We start from the raw sequence: 23,663 nt of genomic DNA on the forward strand, positions 1-23,663 counted from the left end.
AGAAGAAAGATGGGAGCTACCGCTTTTGCGTTGATTACAGAAAACTAAATTCGGTAACGGAACGAGACAGCTACCCTCTCCCATATGTTTCCCACACGCTCGATAAATTGAAAAATGCACATTATTTATCCTCTCTTGATATCAAGTCTGCGTATTGGCAAGTTCCTGTGGCGGAAAAGTCGAGACCGTATACAGCGTTTACCGTTCCTGGGCGTGGTTTGTTCCAATTTAAAAGGATGCCGTTCGGATTACATAATTCACCAGCAACGTGGCAGAGGTTGATCGATACCGTCCTAGGACCTGAACTAGAACCACACGTCTTCGTCTATTTGGATGATGTAGTGATCGTTACCCAAACTCTGGAGAAACATCTGACAATTCTTGATGAAGTTTTCCGCAGATTGAGAGAAGCAAATCTCACTGTTAGCTTCGAAAAGTGTCAATTTTGTAGGCCAGAAATGAAGTATTTGGGATACGTTGTAGATAGAAATGGGTTGCATGTCGACCCCGATAAAGTCAAGGCTATGTTGCAGCTTCCTAGACCAGAATCGGTAAAAGATGTCAGGAGACTGGTGGGTACTTTTTCCTGGTACAGGAGATTCATACCTGAGTTTGCATCCATCGTTTCTCCACTCACATCGCTGCTGAAAAAGGGTAGAAAGTTTGATTGGACCGAAACTTGCGATATCGCTTTTCAGAAGATGAAGGAACGTCTTATATCAGCACCAGTCTTGAGCTGTCCGGATTATTCCCTCCCATTTGTTCTGCAAACAGACGCCTCGGCATTTGGAATTGGCGCTGTTCTCACTCAGACTCGCGAGGATGAGGACGTAGTAATTTGCTATTTGAGTAGATCATTGACGAAACAAGAGCGCAATTTTTCTACTACAGAAAGGGAATGCTTGGCCGTGCTGTGGGCGATTGAAAAACTGCGACCTTATTTAGAAGCTATTCCGTTCACCGTAATAACCAATCACTATTCCTTGGTCTGGTTACAGAATTTGAAAGATCCATCAGGACGACTGGCAAGATGGGCAGTCCGCATGCAGTAATATGACTTCAAAATTGTTCACAGGAAAGGGAAGGATCACATCGTTCCTGACACCCTTTCTCGATCGGTCCCAGTCATTGATGCCATCAACCAGCAGATGAAAGAAGAGATTTTGGACAAGTGGTACCTGCGCGTGAAAGATCGAGTGAGTTTACAACCCGAAAAATACCCCAATTGGAGATTCTCTCAGGGATCACTCTACAAGTACGTCAAACCGTGTTACGTGGAATTAGAAGACCAAACCGACGTTTGGGAGTTAGTTGTACCAAAAGCGGATCGGAAGAAAATTCTTATTGAAGCTCATGCAGACCCGACCTCAGGACATCAAGGAATATTCAAAACCTACCATCGTATCAGGGAAAGGCATTATTGGCCAAAGATGAAATCTGACGTGTCGAAGTTTGTTCGAAATTGTTCCACTTGTTCCGCCTATAAACCCGACCTCAGAGGACCAAATGGACTAATGACTCCACAACCGAAAGTGACCCGGCCATGGGAAATGATCGCCAGTGATATCATGGGACCCTTACCTAGATCTACAAAAGGCAATAAATTTATCTTAGTCGTAACAGATTACTTTAGCAAGTTTTCATTAGTCTTTCCGCTAAGATCGTCAACAGCAGAAATCATCATAAGAAAGATCGAAGAGGAAGTTTTTCTGGTATATGGAGTTCCCCGAATTCTTTTGTGCGATAATGGGCCGCAATACCGATCTCGACAGATGAGAAAACTCGTGGAAGAATATAAGGTGAAAATTAGGTATAATGCCCATTATCATCCTCAGGCAAACCCGACTGAACGAGTGAACAGAACATTGAAGTCAATGTTGGCTATGTATGTGTCCGATAATCACAGGACCTGGGATTTCAACTTACCCAAGCTATCATGCGCCTTGAGAACGGCTCGACATGAGACGACTAACCACACTCCATATTTCGTGAATTTCGGCCGCTCAATGGTTTTGTGCGGAGAGGAGATCTCTCGGAGGAAAAATCTATTGGTTGATAGTGAACCTGCTGAAGATTCGAGGCCTGAAGGATTTAGAAAACTCTTTGAGGAGATAAGGAAAAGGTTAGATGTGGCTGCTCGAAAGAATGAAAAAACTTATAACCTTCGAAGAAGGAGTGAAGAATTTTGGCCAAATCAACCCGTTTGGAGGAAGAATTTTGTGGTATCAGAGGCGGACAAATATTTTAGTGCTAAGCTAGCGCCAAGATTTGTCGGGCCTTTTTATATTAAAAAAAGGGTATCCCCGTGGACATATGAATTAAGAGATGAAGACGGTAATTATAAGGGGATATGGAACGCGAAAGACCTAAAGTCAGCTAGCGCTGATGAAAATTTACGCTAGTAAATTTTCTTGAGGCAAGGGGGGAATTGTAACGGTCTAAATTTACTTGTAAATATTGTAGATATTGTTCGTTTATTTACTATGGAATCGACAGAATTGTCATTTATTGATGACGAACTTTTCGTCACAGCTAGGGACACATCTGGTTTGTCAGTGTGCCCAACCTACATTTTCAAAGAAGTTGTTACGTTTCAATTTAGCACTAGATCAAACTGCTCTTATGTGACCTTTCAAAAACACTACCTTACCTTTTAAGATCTTTATTCAGAGGATATTAACAATGTAATTCAGTTACAAGTTCATTTTATTCATTTAACATCATAGTAATGGGAATCTTCCGTTCCATAGAAAACCATACCTGAAATGTATAAGAATAAATGTATGCTCCCTGACTAACTGCTTGACCAGTACTTACGCATTCTCCTATTGCCAATCGACGTTGGAGATCCGAAATTCCTCGCTAGGTTGAAATAGTTGTTATTGTTTGTTTCTCAGTTTTCTTCACCTATCATTTTTTTCAGCCGCTGTCTGCCTTATTCCCTATACCTTTCCGAGAATATTTCTTGCATAGATTGTTATTCATCACTTCCAGAAGGTTTACTGACATATTAGAGCCATATCGCCTGAAAAACAATATTAGTTACCTCTGGGTTTCTGAATACTGTTTGATATTTTCGGTAAATAATCTGAATAATACGAATGCTCTAATATTTGTACTGAAAGGGAAGGATGTGGCGACTTACCTTGTATGTTTCTATTCCATCGCATGAATAAGGATTGGTAAATAGTTGAAAATAGGTTGGAACAATATATTTTGTAAATATTCGTAAACAAGGTTAAGAGACAGCTGTTGGTTGACATCTGCCGAACTTTCGTAGTATCGTTCCGTCGACTTACACCGAACTAGTTCTACAGTTGTTCACGGGTGAGGGATTGATCGGTTACTCAAGTTGTCAAGGGTTGTTTAAGGGTTGCATTGCTTTGAGAAGGAGTTTTGATGGGTCATGGACTTGTTGATATTGTCTCAAGTGGCTGTGGAGGAATTGATAGATGTATGATGTTGTGCACAGCGCCCCCTTGGTGCTTGTAGTGTAGATTGGATGCACTGTGGCAACAACTGGTTAGCTGTCAGATGTGGCAGTCGCTTAGTATTTGGAAGTTAGCCTTCGGTGAGCTTGGTTCGGAGTTCAAAGGGTACCATCAGACTGATTGTAGGATATATTTGGTTGTATTTGTGCCATCCTTCACGGGGATTATTTCTACAAGTCAGGATTGTATAGTGGAAGACTGATTGGTCATTTTGGTGTGGATATTTGCAGTCTGAAACTTAAGCTCTTTTGAGGATTTGTGGTGGTTACCGAACTCGTGCCAGGTGGAAGGATTTCCGAAATTAGATTCATAAGAAACAGAAGGCCCTCAGTCACTCATCAAGTCCCAGTAGGACTTCCGTGCAGAGCACCGCACACGAAGAAACGTATAGAAAACCCCTTGGCCAGGGGTTTTTCTTCCTGCTTTTTTTTGTCTTCGTCAAGGGTTCCTGTTTTCCTTTATTTTCTTTCTGGATCTTATTTGGTGATCCATTACTGGTCCAGCTTGTCGTGCCCTACAGGGTGATCTATCTTGGTGGTGCTACAGGGTGATCCATCTCCGCCGTACTACAGGGTGATCCACCGGTGCTACAGGGTGATCTATCTTGGTGGTGCTACAGGGTGATCCATCTCCGGTGCTACAGGGTGATCCATCTCCGCCATACTACAGGGTAGCCTAACACCATATACCGGGTGGCCCAAAAGGAGCACGCAAGTTATAATTGATTTATTTGAAAATTTGTGCTATACTGAGATATTTAAATAATTGTTTGCCCTTCTGTTTATTGATACCTGTTTGATATAGTGTTTGTTTATCGTTTATTGATTAATAGTTTGTTTATTGATACCTGATTGACATAGATATTTGTGAAACGGAAATTGAGGTATATTCTTCCTTTCACGATTGCTGATTGACACCGATGCGCCTACGCCTGAGCTCACGCGACGCAAACGAGTTTGTCTTACCATCCGATACTAGTATTTACGATTTCACCTACTCAATTTTCGTGGTAGTTTTACTCGACGTATTGTAGTTTTTTTTGAGCGTCGTTACTACCGTAATTTATGGCTGATTGAATTCGTGGTTAGATACACCGCGCTCTTGTATGGACATTTGAACATCGCGTAGTAGTGTGAATATTGCATTGTTGTCTTAGAAGCGTTGTTGGTTAATCCATGTAAGTTAGGATTACTGAATAAATCATATTGGGGATCTTTATCTTTTATTTCCAATATTAATTGGTAAGTTATTGATATTGTGAGTTACTTAGGGTATCTGGAGGATTAAATTTACCTGGCGCCCATTAAGATCTATTTGAAATTTGCTAAGTTGTTTAACCCACTCCCGTCTCCACTGTTTAGCTTAGCCGCGGATACCCATCTGTCTTATTTGTTACCGACAGATGATTTAGTCTCCTCTTGTGGTTTGTGAGGTGACAGTCCGTTGTGGTACGAACGAAATTGATATGTTGTGTCGGCGAAGAATTCTGCTGATTTTATCTGTTGTTCCTGCAATAAATGATAGTGTGGTTGTTGTGACCGGTGTATCTCGAGTTTTTTGTTGTTTCCGAGTGGTCTTGGCCGCCGCTTTTATACTTCTTTCTGAGTAGTTATTCATTTGCAGAGTTGTTTCGATGGTGTTCAACTCTTCTTGTCTGTGATCGTTGTCTGCCAGCCTCCTCGAACGTGTAATGAGTGTTTTTGCCACCGCGTGAATTTGTTTTGGGTGGTGGTGTGAATTTGCGTTCAGGTACCTATTCGTGTGTGTTGATTCTCTCAATCCGGACTGTAATATTTTCAACATAGGAAAGAAAAGCTTTTCCTTCGACCAGCCCAGCTGAGATTACTTTGGCATTCACTCTTTCCGGTCGTATGCCCGCTCGAATTCTCCTTCGCTGTACTCATTCCATTTGAAGGCATTTTTCAGCTGATTGAGTTCGTCGTGTTCTCTCAACCAACCTTTTTTTCACTTATATTGAAGCTGCTGGTTAGTTTTTGCTCAGGTAACCGGGCGGTTCGACGTGAGTGCTTTGTTCCCTCAGTCAATCGGCCGATGTGTGAGTCGATGATTCAAGCCCCAGGGTGAACACTCGATTGTCACTTGCTATCGTCCAACCCGTGTAAAGAATCACACGATGAAAGGTAAGACCTCTTCAGTCCTCAGCTCGCACAAGTTTCGACTTCTGAGAGTTGTCGTTCGTAGGGGTGCGATAGCTGCTTAACGGAAAAAACATATTTTAAAATATATATAAACAGACATAAAACATGTCTGTGTGTGTAGTATTACTGTGTAAAGTGTAAAAAGCGACGGGTGCTTCATATACAAAAAAATATGGCACAAAGTGCCCCTGTTTTTTTTCACAATGATAATAGTATTTTTCGTTTGTTATTGTTTTGAGCTAATTAGAAAGAAAAATTCAACTATTCAGTTCGATGTTTTTTAAAATCATGTTTTTTAGTCTTTTTGAACTATATTCATTTCATCTAAACTTTGGGATCAATCAGCCGTATATTGTTTAGGAACATGACCATTAATATTTTCCGATTCCAGAGAGGGAGCCTGAAAATCAGCTACTAAGCCCAAGGCAGTAGGCGCGCAAAGAAGGGTTATGAATAAGGCAGCAGGCGTGCATGTTAATAAAAAAAAATACTTTTTCAAATAAGAAATACATGTAAAGTAAGTTCGAATCATAACAAAGAGGTTACGTACTGTGCCATCTACCCGCGAATAGATCAAGCAATAATGTCGATAATTTTGTCAAATACAGATCCCGAGCTTGAGAGTTACAAATAAACAAACATACATACATACATACAGGTGAATCTGATATAAAGCGTGTAAAAAGGTCTGTGTATGTTCTGTTACAAAATTCAATGAAAAACTCAGCGTATTCTGAGAATCAATGGAAATCCAAGGAAAACATTACCTTCAGTCTATAAACAATAAAATATGTTGAGAAGAGTGGTCATTAGAGGGTTATTAAACTTTGAAATATTGGAAAAATCGAATGATACTTTTTGCATATTCTAGAACATATATTTTTAAATTTATATATATATATATATATATATATATATATATATATATATATATATATATATATATATATATATATATATATATAGCCAGAAACACGTGTCCGCGGTTTGCCTCCATATTTCTTGAGTGTTCTGTCCACGAATTTCCCCCTTTTGATGTATATCATACACACTCGATAATAATCTATATCTATGTATTTATATCCTGGACCCGGAAGTCACGCAGGTAGCTATAGCTGCCTATGTGGTGATGTTAGATGATGCCTGGGAATGCTGGGTCTTCTAATTTAAACCACAAATGTGCGGTTAGCTCCTGTTGGTGACACCGTGCATGTGTGATGTTATTTCATTTTTGGTAACCAGTTGTTGTATATCTTTGCAATTGGCTGCACCGCGCTGATGAGGCCAATAGCCAGAAACACGTGTCCGCGGTTTGCCTCCATATTTCTTGAGTGTTCTGTCCACGAATTTCCCCCTTTTGATGTATATCATACACACTCGATAATAATCTATATCTATATATATTTATATCTATATATATATATATATATATATATATAAATCAAGAATGAAATAATTCGTGGACACAACACTCTTGATTTGTATCATACACACTCGATAAATTCTCTATCTGTATTTATATATATATATATATATATATATATATATATATATATATATATATATATATATATATATATATATATATATATATATATATATATATATATATATATATATATATATATATATATATATATAAATTTCATATGATAAATATTTAAATTCAACCTTTTTGATCACTTCATTATCGAGTTGACATATTTTTTCGAAACCATAACCTATAAACGTTTTCAGTCTTCCATTCTCCGAGAATGTCTGAATTAGAGAAAGCGCACCAAAAATGGGTTTTTGTAAATATCAACATATAAAAATCGACTTCTTGATGATCCTTGAAAATTGTTGAAAACTGCTGAGTATTATCTGGTTTTGACATTTTGCGATGTTCTATAAATATGTCTTCAGTGTGGCTTCCTTATATTTTGGTTGATTTATCTGAAATTCAAAAAGATTCAGTAATGAAATAGGCAAGATACAGAGCCGAAAAATTCTTCATTGTATCAACCAATGAGATTAATTTTGATGTTCACTATGAAAGGTCTATAAATTCACCACAATGTTTCGCTATACAATGGCTTACTTGAGCAGATCCTACCTGAGAAAGATATTATATAGCGGAACGCGTGTACTGTTTCGTGAACCTCTAATAGTGGAAATTAAAAGAAATGCCATTTATCAATTTTCATATGGATTTCATAAATCATCAGTCACTTCCAATGAATTTTTCACCGTAATACTTTGGCCTAAAAAGAAAGCAGTAATAAACAATTGTAAACACAAAAATTGTAACTGAAACTACCACCGTTAATCGAATTATATTTTCGAAATATTGAACATATCTTCATTATTCAAAGAGGAACTTTACTATATCAACGAAGTGTAGTTTATTGATGTCATTTCGCAAAATTTGACTTGGTTATAAGGGATTCTTCTTTTTCAAATATCCCAAAAAATTTTGCAAATATTCAAAATTTATTCAAAACAAGCATTTTTCCGAATAACAGAAATGCAATATTCGAGAAGAGTATTGCATTACTTGTGATTGGAAAAGTGCTTGTTATGATATTATTTCTACGCCAGAGGTTCCAGCTTCATCTTTTATTCAAAATTTAAAAAAATATTTTCAAAGATCTACATTATTCAGACCGCTTGAAACTGTGAGACCAATATTTTTAGTTTCGACTGAGCCGGTGACGATGGATAAAAACAAGTAGTCTGCCTGACTCACGCAACAACCGTTGCGTTGAATAGTTGAACATACAATAATTCGCACGTTTCCTAATTGTACCTTCGTTGATCTACAAATTTTTCCAAGTTGAAGATTTACATTATATTATTGATAGATTTTGAACTTTGGAGCAAAACTTCAGTTTTACAACGTAACGTAAATGAAGTACTGGAAAATATTTTTTACGGGGCTGATTATAATAACTCCAAATAGCCGTGACATTCCTCTTCAGTGGACTTTTCAGCAGAGAGAACTTGAAGAATTTTTGAGACAGCCTCCTGATATGTTCAGTGACTGTCTCCACTTCATCCAGATCTAACAGATCAAACAATGAAATGTATCTGAGCACCTTAGTCTGCAGCCTTCCGAGTCTCTGTAAAGGAGATCTCTTAGGCTGCAGAATACAGAATAGGCGTACAGTTGCAATGATAGGCAGGACCCCTGCGGGACACCTGCTTCAATCGGGTAATTGGACCACTCTCACACGAGAATTTCGGTTGGTTTGGTAGGATTCAAGAATCCTAATCACGAATAAAGTCATGACTGCCGACCACATTTTGGCGACGCACCTTGTCAAAGGTTTTCCGAATATCCAACAGAACCATAACTGTCTTCTTTCCCTGATGGAAAAATTTCTTCATCCCGTGAATAACTCGGATCAGTTGAGAAGTCGTATTTTGACCTTGTCGGAACCCGAATTTTTTCTATGGTATAACTTCCATCCTCCCCTCTAGGCGAAGAAGTCTACTTAGCAGTATTTTATCGATGACCTTCGCTATCGCACTGAGGAGCGATATCGGGAGATAGATATTAATCAGGTGTCTAGCTTTACCGGCCTTGTGGATGGGCACCACCTCCGCACGCTTTAGACAGCTTGGGTAATGTTGGTGTTTAATTATTGCATTAATCATACAATAACCTAACGAGGGAGATTGCGGAGTAAAACCACCTCGATTCCACCAATCCCTGGGGTTTTGTTTTTCCTCCGATGCTTAATGGTCTCTACAATCTCATCGTAGCTAGTAATCCACTCTGGTAGGGTCTGCTTCGTCATGGTCGGAACGTGTCTGTTCTTGACCATGTCAGCGACCCTGATGGTATTCTCGTGCCCGATGCAGTCATCAGGTTTCACACGGTGGACACCGGCGAAAAACTCCCCGAACAACTGAACCTTCTGGAGATCCGTTACCGCATGTACTTGATCCCTCTGTATAGTAAGTATGCCCTTGAAGCGGTTGTACAACCTCTTGGCCATCCTCCGCAAATAATGGTCATGCACACTTGGACTCTTGAGCTTATCCTGCCACCTTTCATTGGTGAACTCAGAGATGCGTTCATTGACCTCCACCACAAGTCTCAGCATGTGATCCTTATAGAGGGGGTCTCATGTGCGCTGACATATTTTTCGCTGCATGTTCTTCTCCCTGATGAGTTCAACAATATCTAGTTGGAGGATATATCTCGATGCCCTTTGACCCCTATCTTCTTTGTCATGGTCAAACCGTTCATAGCCGATCTGAACACCCTCCAGTTGGTGCTGCTAAAGTCACACTTACTTTTCTCTTATTGAGGCCGGCTCTAATAAGACTAAAGAGCACCAGACAGTGGTCGGAGCTCAGTTCATCCATCGTGACCACTTCGCCCAGGTCTCTCACGTTTATATTTAGGAAAGGTTGATAGTGGTGGGTGATGAACCATTCCATGGATAATGGGTCGGCTCATCTGGATATTCGTTGTTGATTTTGTTCAGGAAGTACTCCCACAGAGTCCTCCCGTCGACGTCAGATTGATTGTGGCAGTTCCACTCACGCGCTAAGGTCTCCCACAATCATTACATTATTGCCAATGCTCAACAAGTTATCCAAGCCGTGGGGAGCAAAGTGTCCATCCGGCCGATTACACACTGCAAATACACAGGTACCATCAGCGAGTTTAACACCCACGTGTTCTATACTACTACGCTGCAGAGGTATCTGCATATGTGCGATACCTTTTCTGATAATGATAGCTACCTCACCGTTTCTCACTGCATCAGGGCGATCTATCCGGACGGTGATGAAGCCTCGTAGCTTTAGTTTATGCTCCTGCCAAAGTTTCATTTCATACAGAAACATTATATCCACCTTATGTGTGTGAATTAAATTGACAACACGGGAGTATTTGTTGCCAGTCCCGTTCACATTCAGCATACCTGCCTTCAGAAAATATATTCATGGATACCGCCCGCAGACGTCGCGAACTCATTCCACTTTTCCAGGGGGGTTTGGGCCCTCTCCATCAGCTTACACAAGTCATTCATCGCCCTGATGACTTTCGCAAGATTAACCATCCCGTTGAGCTTCCGAAAGTAGCAACTGGTTGCTTTCACAAGCTTCTGTTGGGCTCCAACCGTGGGACTTACGCTGTTCGATGTCTGCTAGCCTTAAACAGGTGGAGGGGAGGGGAGCGGAGGTGAACCAGTATATGCTGATCCACCTGTTTATATGGCTGGGATTTGATCAAATAAGCGATTGAATGTTATTTTCGTACTGTCATCGACGACATGGGTGAATTAATTCAACTCGTTCCGGGACGAAATGTCGTAATTATGAATGAATGAGTATTTTTTCTTATAATGTTATCCGTACTTGCTACTGAAAAGCTGATAAGGCAAGTGTCTTACGGAAAAACATCGGATGTCTAGCAGTGAGGATGGCAGTGTTTTAGTGGGTGGAATTTTACTTCTTTCATCCTGGAATCCTGCGAACGATATCTGATCCAACCCCATTACGAATATTCGAAATACTAACGAAACAGAGAAAAGTGTTTTTCATATAACTCAGCGTTCATATAGAAGTATTTGTTTCGAAAGTATTTTTCTTTAGTCTAATTCGATGTTTATATGAAAAAAGCGGTTTCGAAAGGGTTTTTTTTACCAGTTTGTGTCTGAAAAAGTACTTCTTTGCATGATCTACAAATTTTTGTAAAGAGATAATTTTCAAAACTGATTGCTTTCTTTCTTTCTTCAGAAGATTCCCACATTTTTGTATAAAGATGAAGAAGTTGAAGGCCAAAAGCTTTCTTTCCCAAAAATTGATCTCTCCTGAAAATATACCTTTTCAGTTAAAATACTAACATTGTAGTAAAATTAGGTCATAATGATATCCTGAGGACGCTAACATGGTTAGCGAAAAAGAAGTTGAGACATCGTAATTTTGTTCTGGTGTTGGAAAAGTGTTTTCAGTTGATTCATTTCAAGCCAGAGGTTTCAGTACGAACTATCAAGTAACAATGGGAGCAGAAAATATTTTACACAGAAATGCGTCACTCGACCTATTGAACCTATGGTCTAGAAATGATCTCACCATATCTCCTCGTAAACTGAGCTCAATCGATCTGAATGGGCGTAGTTACATAGTTTTGAAAATCAATAGAGGAAATCGCTCGATCTACGATCTCGAAATTTCATGAAATTTTCCACATATATTTAGAAAATTTTTCGAAAGTATGGAATTGGATATATTTCAACAAACTAAACTTCACTCTGGATACAATACTTAATTATTTCCCTCAATTTATGAAAATGTTTCAGGCTAGGCAACTATAGACCAAAGTGTTTTTATTCATTTCATTTAAGTGATCATGAATTACCATAAAGTAAACAAGTCATCAATCACACATACTAGACAACTATCAAAGTTTTACAACGATTATGGACATTAGACCTGTTCGACCGAATGAAATAAACATACATCGGAACTCATAACATGCGCTGTGATAATTATCATCATTTTTAAGGAGTGATTATAATATTTAGATTTCTCACCTGAAACCTGACATTTTGTTTTTTAATCTGTTCAGGAGAACAGCTTGTCCGTCAATGCACTCGAAAAAAATCTCTTTATCTATATTGAGTAATTTTCCAGATTGTAAAAAAATCAAAACACAAACGAAGCGAAACACAAAAAATGATAAATTGGAAATGGGGTTCATTTTCAGGAGACATTGATTTTTGGGAAAAAAGTTTTGGCTTTCTACTTCTCCATTTTCACCTAAAAAATGTGCGAATCTTCCAAAAAAATTGATGGTTTTTTCCTTTCTTCGGAAGATTCCCATATTTTTTTCGTTTCTTCCCCAAAAAACGTTCTCAATATTGTTAACCGCCTAGTACCAATGGAATTAAATCATTATACCACCAGAATTCCAATTCCACATACTTTGAACTTACTCAATTGAGTTGGTTTATTATGACCTGATACATGAATCATCACAATTCAATCACTTGATTTCATAAATATTTTTCAAATACAAGAACTTATTGAATACCTTCCAGATCACATGTTTGCAAAAATTCAATTCAAAATCGTCACAAAATTGTTCCTGAAAGAATTTTGTAATCAAGAAAAAGTATAGAATTATACAAAACTGGTTTGAAATACCATCTCAATCATTACAGATATATAGTCTATCACGCTGAAAAAGGTGAATTGTTTCCTTCTATGTTGCAAACTTGTGTGGTAACTTGAAGGATATCACATCATGAAAATAACTATCAAATATGTTATGTATCGAAGGAAAAAGACATAATATCAATACCTGTTTTTTTAACATGACCCATTATGAACTTCTCCACGATCATAAGCGGTGACTCGAAGGCTAGTGTCCAAACGAATGCCAAGGCAACAGAAACTATAACGTGAGAACACCATTGATAAAACTGGAAGAGAAAACTGATATTATTGAATATTTTGACAATTTTCATATCATTTCATACCAACATTGAGTCATGCTATTTGATAATGCAGGATTTTTGAAGATTCAAATATTTGGGTAATTGTCAGTAAACACGAATATACTCTTTATAGAAGGAGGTGAACAGAAAACCATAGTGTTTTGCTGAAAGTCACAATTGCTTCTAGTAACTGAAATGTATTTGGTCATAGAAAACACATTTCTCTCGGCTATTGTTAAAACCGCAATATTTCATTGTTTTTAAGGCATGAAATCTGATTTTTAGAATGAAAGTATTAATGAATGATGTGACATCATCAACAATACAACAATTCAATATCGTATCTGGTTTAACGGAGACAAAATTTATATCACTTGTAGGTATGTCAAGATGAATTTGAAAATCCGATTGTTTTCCAACGAAGTGGTGCGTCTCCATATTTCTTTGTCTTGTGAGGGAGTTGTTGGATCAAACTTACTTGGAGACATAATTATAGAAACTTGTGCTAGCATTTTCTCAGAAACATTCCAAAATACAGATTTTGCAAAGAATAAGATACATAATAACGAAGTTGGAAGAAAATGAACCTGTTCTATTGATTTTACATCAACACTTATCTATTGCACAATGTGTCGCTCATTCATTTCTCTTTCCAATGAATATTCATTTCAAAAAATTCGACATTGGGTGGCGAAGTTACGAAGTTCCTGGTCCCAAATTCAAACATCAGTAACTTTGAAAAGTGAAAGTGACTTTATAGACAATTGAAGTGTATTTCATTCGATATTTCAGGAGACTACCCTTTCTAATAAAAAATTGATAGCGTCCTCCTAGCGGCAAGTGATGTCACACTATTGGCAACCTTTTCGACTGTCAAGGTTGCAGGTGATGTTCGCGACTCCAATCAGGGGGATGGCTATTTTCTGGACGGAATCCAACAATCCAACAGCATTATGGAGCATCAAAAGTTGCTGTGGTGTTCCATCAAAAGTTGATGCCGTGATCGAACTTTTTAGAAGCAGGCTTTGCAATTCCAGCGACATGATTTTTGAAAAAATCTATTTTAAGCCCCAACAAACTTATCTATGCAGAAAACGGATTTTTGTGTCTTGTCATTATTATATCCAGTTCGAAGACGTTTATCTTTTTGGAGAAAAGCCGTTACTTTCACCTCTATTCTATAATTCTCATTAGGATATGCAACCTCCTGCTGCTGGTGAAGATGTGTATCCGCAACCGATGTCCTGAAATCCTAATGGAATTATGAGACAAGTGTGCTGTCGTCAGCAAAGCAATATATTGGATTATTCTGTTATTTAGTATGCCAGCCCAAAGAGCATACTGATTGTGACCTTTCCTCATCCAAGGCGGATTTTGCGAACACCAATGTCGACAATTTTGCAAACGTTCACCTAGGGTGAAAGTTGCCTTATGCGAAAAATGAATAATCTGGGATCACAATCATCCAGATTCAGTTCCTGATGTAGTTGAATTTCAAATGGATGGTATTCATGTGTTTTCAAAATTCTCAATGCAGAAGTTTTACTTATATGATTATCACCAGCTACTTCTCTCGAGTTTTTGTGGGTTTTGCCGAAAGTTAACAATACATCTACTTTTTTGTCGACATTCAATTTTGATCCACGACATTCTTGTTTTGTTCTACTCACCTTAGGCTGTGAAATGTGATGGCCAAGAAAAAAATACTTTGCATACCTCAGAATGTGTTTTTGTTTTATCACCCATTTCAATCAATTATGATATATCCATTCTTCGGGTCTCAGGTTTAGAAATTTCTTAAGGAACGATTAGATACTACAATTTATTAACGAGGTCTAGCGAACTAACATAAATTTGAAATCCATCAGACATTCAAATGTCATGAAGAAATCCGATATTACTATTTTGACAAGATAACTGACGGGTGACAGGTATTTGACTCGAGAGCTGATGGTTCGTATGAAATGAAGTTACTTTTTTCTAGAGTGTCCAGGTCCAAAATATTGAAAGTGCTTTATTGCTGAACACAAAATTGAGAACCCTTCTGGAACACGGTATCACACGTCCCTTTTTTCTATTTGAAATTGTTACAGGGGAGCTATCATCTCTAGGGTAGTGAAGGGGCAGTTGAGGAGTTTCATTGAGGAAGTGTATTTTCTTACATGAAAATCGACCCAATTCGGAATTTTTCAACTGCATTACGTACAGTGAATCAATCCGTTACATCGTGACCTCACCGTATACACGAATGTTTTGATGGAAGGAGGACTGATAATGATCTCAGGAACCAAAACAAAAGAATTTTTCTATTGATTACGCACTCACCCCATTTAAGATGCTGAAATATTGTCTTGTACGTATGTTTCCAATATTATACACGATAACTAATCCATGTACCAGATACATGCAGTATGATAACTTTCCCAGAATTTGAAAAATCGGCCTCGCAAGGAACCAGTCGACAATACCTGAAAATAGTTAAATAGTTTAGAAAAGCCTACCAGAATGGCTCAGAATGAAAAACTCAGAAAGTTTTTCGTTTTTCAAAAAAATTTAAATTTTTACTGGAAGCTCAAAATTATAATTTTTTCAAATTAGTTTTCAACTCAATTCAGGTAACGTTATTTGTTATTACCTAGGTGGAAAGTCATATGATTCAAGCTGTTATTATATTAAGCACAAATCAAGTAGGATTCAGTCAGTATGGAAACGATTGAGGAACCTATTGTATAGCGAAACACGTATGACGGATGTGTTAACTATTCAGTGGAAATCTCAAAATGAACTGTTACTTGAATAAGTTATGAATTTTCAACAAGTATCGACAAAATCCATCACATATATGATGAATAATGAAGGTACAAAATAGGTAACAAAAAGTCGTGATAGACATAGTTGAATGCCTTGGAAAAATCGCACCCTACGAGTCGACCGTCACTTTCCAAGCTTGCCACACGAAACATCCCTTTTTTCGCAATAAAATACTATACTGTATACTGAGAAGAAACACTTAAGGACCTACTAAGAACTCACTTTTATTGTGATGAACTTTTGTTGATAAAAAAGCATCTAGGACTATAAGTGACAGTTGATTACATCATATACCCCAATCCAAAGCTCAAATTTTTGGGTGGTAATATGATATCTCTCAAAAATATAAAGTAGTTTCGACCCCTTCCCCTACGCCAGAGTTGAGTGCAGACACTGAAGCGAAATGAATAAAAGAGGGTTGGTCGGTTTATGAACAGATAGTTATTTTCATTTTGAATTTGAATATTGTTTGAAGATCAGTTGTATAACCTGATTATTGATTGTTTATTTATCTCCAGAATGGAGATGCAATTTCACAAGATGGTATCTTATTCAGTGATCCCATAAACGAAACTCACGAGCCAGAATATTCTCGGTTCTTTTATCAAATCATTTCATTTGGCGGCCAACTTGCATCGTGGTGATCGAGGGCTGTTTGTGAAACAGATGAAATTAAAACTTTCAGTGGATCTGAATTGGCAAAGATGAGCAGTTAGTATCGAATTCGGCGAAATTAGCTGATTAATTCTTCAGTACTCACTTTCTGAGTGAGAACGTTTAATTTCATTATAGAATTTTCAAGTAATGATGCAGGTTCCAAAACATCATCATTATAAATCTGATTGTAGAATGAATTTTGACAGGTGAGGAAGTAGGCAAGTCAGTGATTTTTTGGCGACAGGAAATAATCATTCAGATACCAGAACATATTCATTGATTTGCTTAACGGTGTCTGAAAGTAAAAATATCAATTTCGATATTGGTCGAGGTTAAGATGACTGTTTTTATCTGCATGTGAAAGTTGCTATTCTTCTGAGAAATAGTATTTTTGTTACCTATTGTTTCACCTCACACTTTGCTGATTCACTTTCAAATTATATTAGAACTTTCTGTTTGATAATTTTGCTTTGAAAAATCGGCCACTATCACACGTCAGTAACGATAGTTCAGTTGGTGAGTTTTTGCAGTTTCCAGAAATATATCAACTGAAGCCTCCATACATTTTACTGTTATAATTCTGATTTTGTTTCTTCCAACAATAATAATGATTATACTGGTGAATTGTTCATATAAAATGCATCCTATAGAAATGATTTTTTTCAATATTCTGCATCGTTTTCTGCTATATATTGGACCCAAACAAATATTTTTCATCTTGAACCACCTGTAATATGCAATTCGCATTTTTTTTGCTAATAATAACTTAGTTTGAATTCTCATACGTAGGAAAGAAATTTTAAATATGGCGAAAACAAAGCAATGCCGATTTCTCGTAAGAGTTTCTGACAGAGTGAAATAATTTTTTTGCTGGGAGTCAATGTTTCTTACTGCTCTTTGATCATATGAAGATAAATAAAAAATCTGTTGGAGTATTACAAAACCACAAATTGAATTCGTTTCCAAAATATAAAATATTTACTTGAGAACAAGGTCCCAAGTGCGAACACCTATATTTTCGTCGACATACGTCAAAGAATTGATCAAGCTTTGTTTATTTTTCTGATTCTCAAAAGATATACACGCAAAAAAGATAAGGAAACAATTTTCGGGAAATCTTACGTATTATGAACTTCTCACCAGATATTTCTCGAAAAGAAAATAGACAGTTACTTCAGGTTTTATACATTTGAGAGAAAAGTCAACTTTTCATTTGTCTATAAAATCTACAGAAGATAAAAAACACAAAATTACAAATAATCATTTCGATATTCAAGTAAACTTAGAAAATTAATAACTTCAATGATCTACTGATTTGTTTTTCGTAATTATTACCTCCATATCCATGAAACGAAGAATAGACTATCCAACTCAATCCGATACACCATGCTGGTCTCATCAAGCTATAGAATACCGCTTTATTTTCGTATGCCTCGTGAGTTTCCACTTCTTGATAACATATAGTGGTAGTCAACATTCCACACAAAATTATTATCCAGATCGTCAAGTTTACAATCTGAAATAATTTGCATGGATTTATTTTAATGTACAATTATATAGTTTACATTTTGGACTCCCATCGTCTAATATGATATTAAATGATTTGAAATACCTGAAAGAATCAACAAAATTTAAAAGATCAGCTGAAAAAAAATAACAATTATATTAAATAAAAAAAACTGATACTAAAACGAAATGAAATACAAGCCACATTTGATAATTGAACAATTGATAAGAAATGAAAATTGAAATTGAAAGATTTCAATCCAAGTTACTTCACGACGTTTCGATTGTTAGTATCCACAGTCTTCTTCGGGTGATGACTGGACTTCAAGAGCTGACTATTTATAGGTCATTCGAGTGCTTTCACCTATTCCCTCTTTCCTCTCTCCGCTTCATCGGTTTTAGCGGGAGCTGACCATTTGGCGGGAGTGCTTTCTGGCTCTGCAATACGAAGAAAGGTATCGAGAAGTAACTAGGTGGAACATACTTTGACTAGCAGACAGCAAGAGCTTCACAAGGAAGAGAAGCCATCACAACCAGTACTTTCATTTCTCTTCACCAGAGGATTGTCAAAAAGGATAAGAAGAATTGGGTCCAAGTATATTTTCAGATATGAGAACAGCCTCACGAAAACCAGGCCACCAAACGCGAACCGCGATTCCAAGAATTGCATTCACCAGATACCCTATGAGTGCGGAGAATCCTACATCGGTGAAACTAAGAGGTCATTGAAGATTCGCCTTACGGAGCATAGATATTACACGCAGCGAGGAGAAACCAGCAAATCAGGAATAGCAGTTTGGACTCATCAACATATCATCAAGTGATCTCAAGCTTAAATCATCTACAAGGAGGTACACTGGTTTAAGAGAATATTCAAAGAAGCCGCATATATTTTGTCCGGCAATGCATTTAGCCAAACTAGCATAGATACACTATAATCAAGAGGAAAACGGCCAACTCCCACCAAACGGTCATTTCCCGCTAAAACCGATGAAGCGGAGAAAGGGAAGAGGGGACAGGTGAAAACCCTCGGATGACCTATAGAAATAAGTCCAGTCATCACACGAAGACGATTGTGGATACTAGCAATCCTAATTTCGTGAAAAAACTTGCTTTGAAACCTTTTAATTTTAATTTCTCGTTAATTGTTCAATTTTCAATTATCGCTTGTATTTCATTTCATTGTAATTACAATTTTTTTTGCTTGACAAATTTGTTATTTTTTAGCTAATCTTTTCAATTTTATTGATTCTTTAATGTCAAATCATTTTATATCATAATATGTAATGAAAATTGGGGTTTTCCATTCATCCCCATGCTAATAAAAACTATCATATCAGAAAATACCCAGTAATTAATTACCCAATATCACATGATGGGGATTGATCCCACTTTCACAATAACGATTGAATAATTGAATAGGGAGAATCATGAATATGCATTTCAAATGCCTCAATACTGGAAAATAATGCCTGGCAGGGTGGTACAAAAATCGTTATTATGATGATGACCATTCTTTCAGTTTGGGAAAACCTCTCTTCACATTTAATAAAATTCATTTTGAATAAAAATCAATACTTACAGATTTATGCTTCACTTTGTTATATAAAAATGGCGTATTTGGCCGCTCCCTCATGAAAACTCCCATCATTACACCAATGAAGTAATCAACCAATCTTGAATGAGTATCGTAATTACTGAAACCACATAAAAATTCATTAAGTCCTATACTCGTTAATTTTTCACATTAATGAATAAATTCACGAAAGTCTACTTTTTAGTCTATTATGATGCAAGTGTCATTGTTTTTCGAGTTTGAAAGACGTTGATTTTTGAAATTTCTTCCTGACGTTTCGCTGGCGCAAGTGGCTAGCTTCTTCAGAGGTTTAACCATCATGGCTTGCTGTTCAATGACTAACTTTTAGGCTTGGTGGAGCAAATTTATGTCTTCTCAGGTAATCAGTTATATTGGTACCTGTATCTGTACATGTACTTGAACCTGGAACATTAACAATCTTGCTGCCTGTTCCCATTCTGTTCGTTATTCTCGAATTCCTTAAAATGGGGTTCTATATTCGATTGAGGTTCACAGCTTCTTCTCTTCTGTTGAAATTTTCCATGTGTTTGTGGATCTCTATTGCCTCCCGTACCAGTCGGCTATAGTATCCCTGGTTGGGGGCAATTAGTTCTGTGTTCTCAAACAAAATTATGCGGTCTCCTTCACTAAGCGCGTGTTCTGCCACAGCTGACTTGTCCGCTGTCCTAGTCTGCAGTTTCTTTTATGTTCTTTCAGTCTCGTTCCCATGGATCGTTTGGTGGTTCCCATATATACCTTCCCACAAGTACACGGTATGGGATAGACCCCTGCTGCTGATAATGAGTCTCTTTTGTCTTTAGTCGACCTGAGGTTTTGTTGTATCTTCCTCGTGAGTTTGATTACTGTTTCGATGTCTTGTTTATCCAATAGTTTTCCAATTCTATCCGTGACCCTAGGGATAAACGGTAGATATGCGCGTGCAACCATCTGATCCTTTTTCGCTTTTTGAACCGTGGTGCTCTTCGGTTTCATGGCTTTCCTGATCTCGGAGGCACTGTATCCATTCGATCTCAGGGTCACTTCAAGGTATTTCAGTTCCCTCTCCAGATGTTCTAGTTCACATATTCTCTGAGCCCGTTCCGTTAGAGTGGAGATGACTCCTCTCTTCTGACTAGGATGGTGGTTTGATAGTGCGTGCAAGTATCTATATATGTGCGTGTGTGTGTGTGGGTTTTCGATACACTTTGTGGGTTAGTCTGGTACCACATCGTTCTACTAGTACATCTAGGAAAGCTTTGCGCGATGACCGTCGATAAGCTGTATCTTGGATAATAATAGGATTCATTGTCTGTAAATTGACAACTATGAGTTTGTCAGTATGCTTTATCGAAAGGAAATAGTGGCGTTTTTTCACGCTTTGTGTATTTCTTGTGGTGTTTTTGTTTCGAGAAAAAATGCTTTCCAACTGTATTTTCATTTGAAAAGGCCACTTTTAGTTTTCGGTACTGAGTAGTATTCCAAGTTTATCAGATAAATTTTCTACGAATGGAATTTTGTGATATTTGAGTTTCACCCCTGTATTTTGGGAGGAGAAACAAACTTCTTTTTCAAATTATTTTTCTAATAAGGGCTCCAGGAAAATAATTTTTAACTGGGTAATTCTCAATTAATTGGATATTTTTTATGGAATTCAGAGTTGAAAATGTGTAACATTTTGGGAATGTTACGCCCACGAGACGATGGACTGAAGTATTTTGATAAATCAATAATAACTCATTCATGTATTTCATCAAAATTCTGAATTTTATGGAAAAACCACTAGAGAGCCGACTACCTAGTTTTTTGAGTGAAGAAATGAATATCTCGCGAACGGTTCATTTTTAGTAAAGGGTGTATTGAATAAACTCACAACGGTATATATAGGTATACAAATGTGTTACATTTGAATTGAGGAAGTTGCTACCAATAATTCAATATCCAGTGTGGTATTAGCCGGGGAAGTAGTTGTTTTCCGACAGACATATACCAGAACGTACGGTGTAGGTAGTTGGGAAAGATGAATATTCAAGATTTTAATTCGAAATATTTTTTCCTAGTACGTATGTATCTTTCGTCGATACAGTCTTCAGACTCAGTTTGATCTCTACTTCAGTACGTTTCCGAGTTTCTTCAACGAGTGCCACTTTTGGAAATTACTCTCAGGTTTTTGCAATTTTCGAAGTGAAGTCGGTGTCTGGCGAAAGCACAAAGTCGAAATTCAAATTGAGTTCTCCCAAAACATATTGATTCGATGAAAAACTTACTTCTATTCTTCTGCTTTTTTGCCAATCTCTTTCGAGATTGGAAAGAGATTGGACTCATTTTCATCTTCGTAAATGTATTGTGGTTTTATATGAAATATATTGAGCTATATACATGTTAGAACCTTAGTTTTGAAACCCAATTGTGATATTTGATTGTGATGTAGTTATAGTTATGGTTCTCATCATTGATAGTTTCAATTCAAAATAAGGAGAAAGATTATTTAGCTCTGTTATAGACGATCAAAAGTTGTCAACCAATGTTTAAATATTGAAATTCAAACTTCATTTATAAATGCATCAATAGTGTATACTCACTTGCCATAATCTCTGAATACAAGTTTAGTCACCATAGGAAGTACAGTAAGTACTATATTCAGACACAGTAAATACACCATACACCTCCTCAGCTTTTTCGTATCTTGTAGCATAATCGCCACAGGAATAATCACAAGTGGTGATAGAATAAACATCTGCATGTCGGCTGACAGATACCAAGTATGAACAATACACTGAAAAATATTCAAATCAATGTTAATTCTTTTTCTGTATCGAAAAAAAAAACAAGATTGAACAACAGAATGATTTTCGAAAATGAAGTACATAGCTATTTGGGACAATAAATCTCACTGATACAAACAGTCTATTTCGGGAAAGGTGTATTGTACCATATGAACAACTGATGGGGTTGAAAGTTAACCGTTCCTAATACGTGAGAGTTGACACTCATCAACCTTACCTATAAATTCGGCCCAGCTGTTGTCAACGATAACATTGTTGAATAAAGCTAATTTCAGTGCCTAGATGACATCGCGATCAGTCCTCAAGTGATATGTTTGAAAAATAACATCTTTCTATCCATTACATTATCATTGGTTATTTTCGAAATAAGACAGTTGTATCAGTTTTGTCGAGTGTGTCATTGAGCCGTCAATAATTGAATTATTTGTGAAAACTCTAAATCATACTCTGTGACCATACATTTTCCAATCAATAAATTTTAGTCATATTTCAGTCATATTTGGAGTCATATTCTTTCAAAGAACTAGTGCCTTTCAAGTCGCTTCTGGATTTGCATACTTCTGTATGGAAGTGATAAGTCAGATTTTCAGATTATCATTTTCAAGTAACTTCTTCATTTTTTTCACTTTTTCAGCCTATTTTTAAAAACTCCCTGTTTTTCAGAAAAGATTTGTAGTCCAATAACCAATTTTGTCTACCCAGACTGAAATTAGCTCAACACAAATTTGTACATGTCTTGAACGTAAAACACATAAAAATTATTCCTTGTCCAAAATTATCAATTTCTCAAAAAAAAAATAAAATTTTGAGAAGAAAACTCTTTTAGAATATCATTTATTTCAATTTTAACAAACAAAGTGAGCAAGTTAACAACGATAGTAGAAATACTCTGCATTTGGAAAATCCACACATACGCGGTTTTCATCTTTCCCAATAAATACTTATTAAGTCATCAATTTCCATTTTTCTTTTCCGAGTAGTCCCCCTCAAAGAGCGCCCGATCGAGCTATTTCGCCGTTACGGGCAAAATAATATTTGCCGCCTTTTACCTATGCGTTATTCCATAGATGGTGTAATTTTAACTTATGAAAAGAGAAACAGTCCTTGCCGATATTAATGAAACAAAATGAGTTTCGTTTTGAGATATTCATTAAAAAAAAAGTGGAAAAGAGTTACTTAGACTTACAGAAATACTTAATATAAAAATCATACATATAAAAACTGACAAAGAAACTGAAACT

The 23,663-nt window shown here is 36.9% G+C and overlaps 1 protein-coding gene across 3 annotated transcripts in view; it reads right to left on the minus strand.

Annotated features, from left to right (window-relative positions):
• Positions 1–2,646: 2,646 nt before the first annotated feature.
• LOC111508474 (nose resistant to fluoxetine protein 6) overlaps positions 2,647–23,663 on the minus strand; it is a 68,515-nt gene continuing 47,498 nt past the window's right edge. Inside the window, exons 8-14 of one of the 3 annotated variants that reach the window (XR_012467124.1) lie at positions 22,219–22,412; positions 19,646–19,760; positions 17,893–18,073; positions 15,415–15,557; positions 12,954–13,074; positions 2,818–7,585; positions 2,647–2,760 (exon numbers count right to left, since the gene is read on the minus strand). Coding sequence is in view for 2 of the 3 variants with exons in the window: in XM_074181630.1 (XP_074037731.1) it covers positions 7,566–7,585; positions 12,954–13,074; positions 15,415–15,557; positions 17,893–18,073; positions 19,646–19,760; positions 22,219–22,412 (774 nt within the window). In the remaining variant the exon portion in view is untranslated. Of the gene's footprint in view, positions 7,586–12,953; positions 13,075–13,559; positions 14,334–15,414; positions 15,558–17,892; positions 18,074–19,645; positions 19,761–22,218; positions 22,413–23,663 lie in introns of those variants that run through there. The other 2 variants (XM_074181630.1, XM_074181631.1) reach the window with 2 other exon arrangements.

Source organism: Leptinotarsa decemlineata, unplaced genomic scaffold (assembly GCF_025532065.1).
Source record: "Leptinotarsa decemlineata unplaced genomic scaffold, Ldec_3_MD MMD2_tig00026314_RagTag_RagTag, whole genome shotgun sequence".
In the NCBI taxonomy this organism is placed as follows: Eukaryota; Metazoa; Arthropoda; class Insecta; order Coleoptera; family Chrysomelidae; genus Leptinotarsa; species Leptinotarsa decemlineata.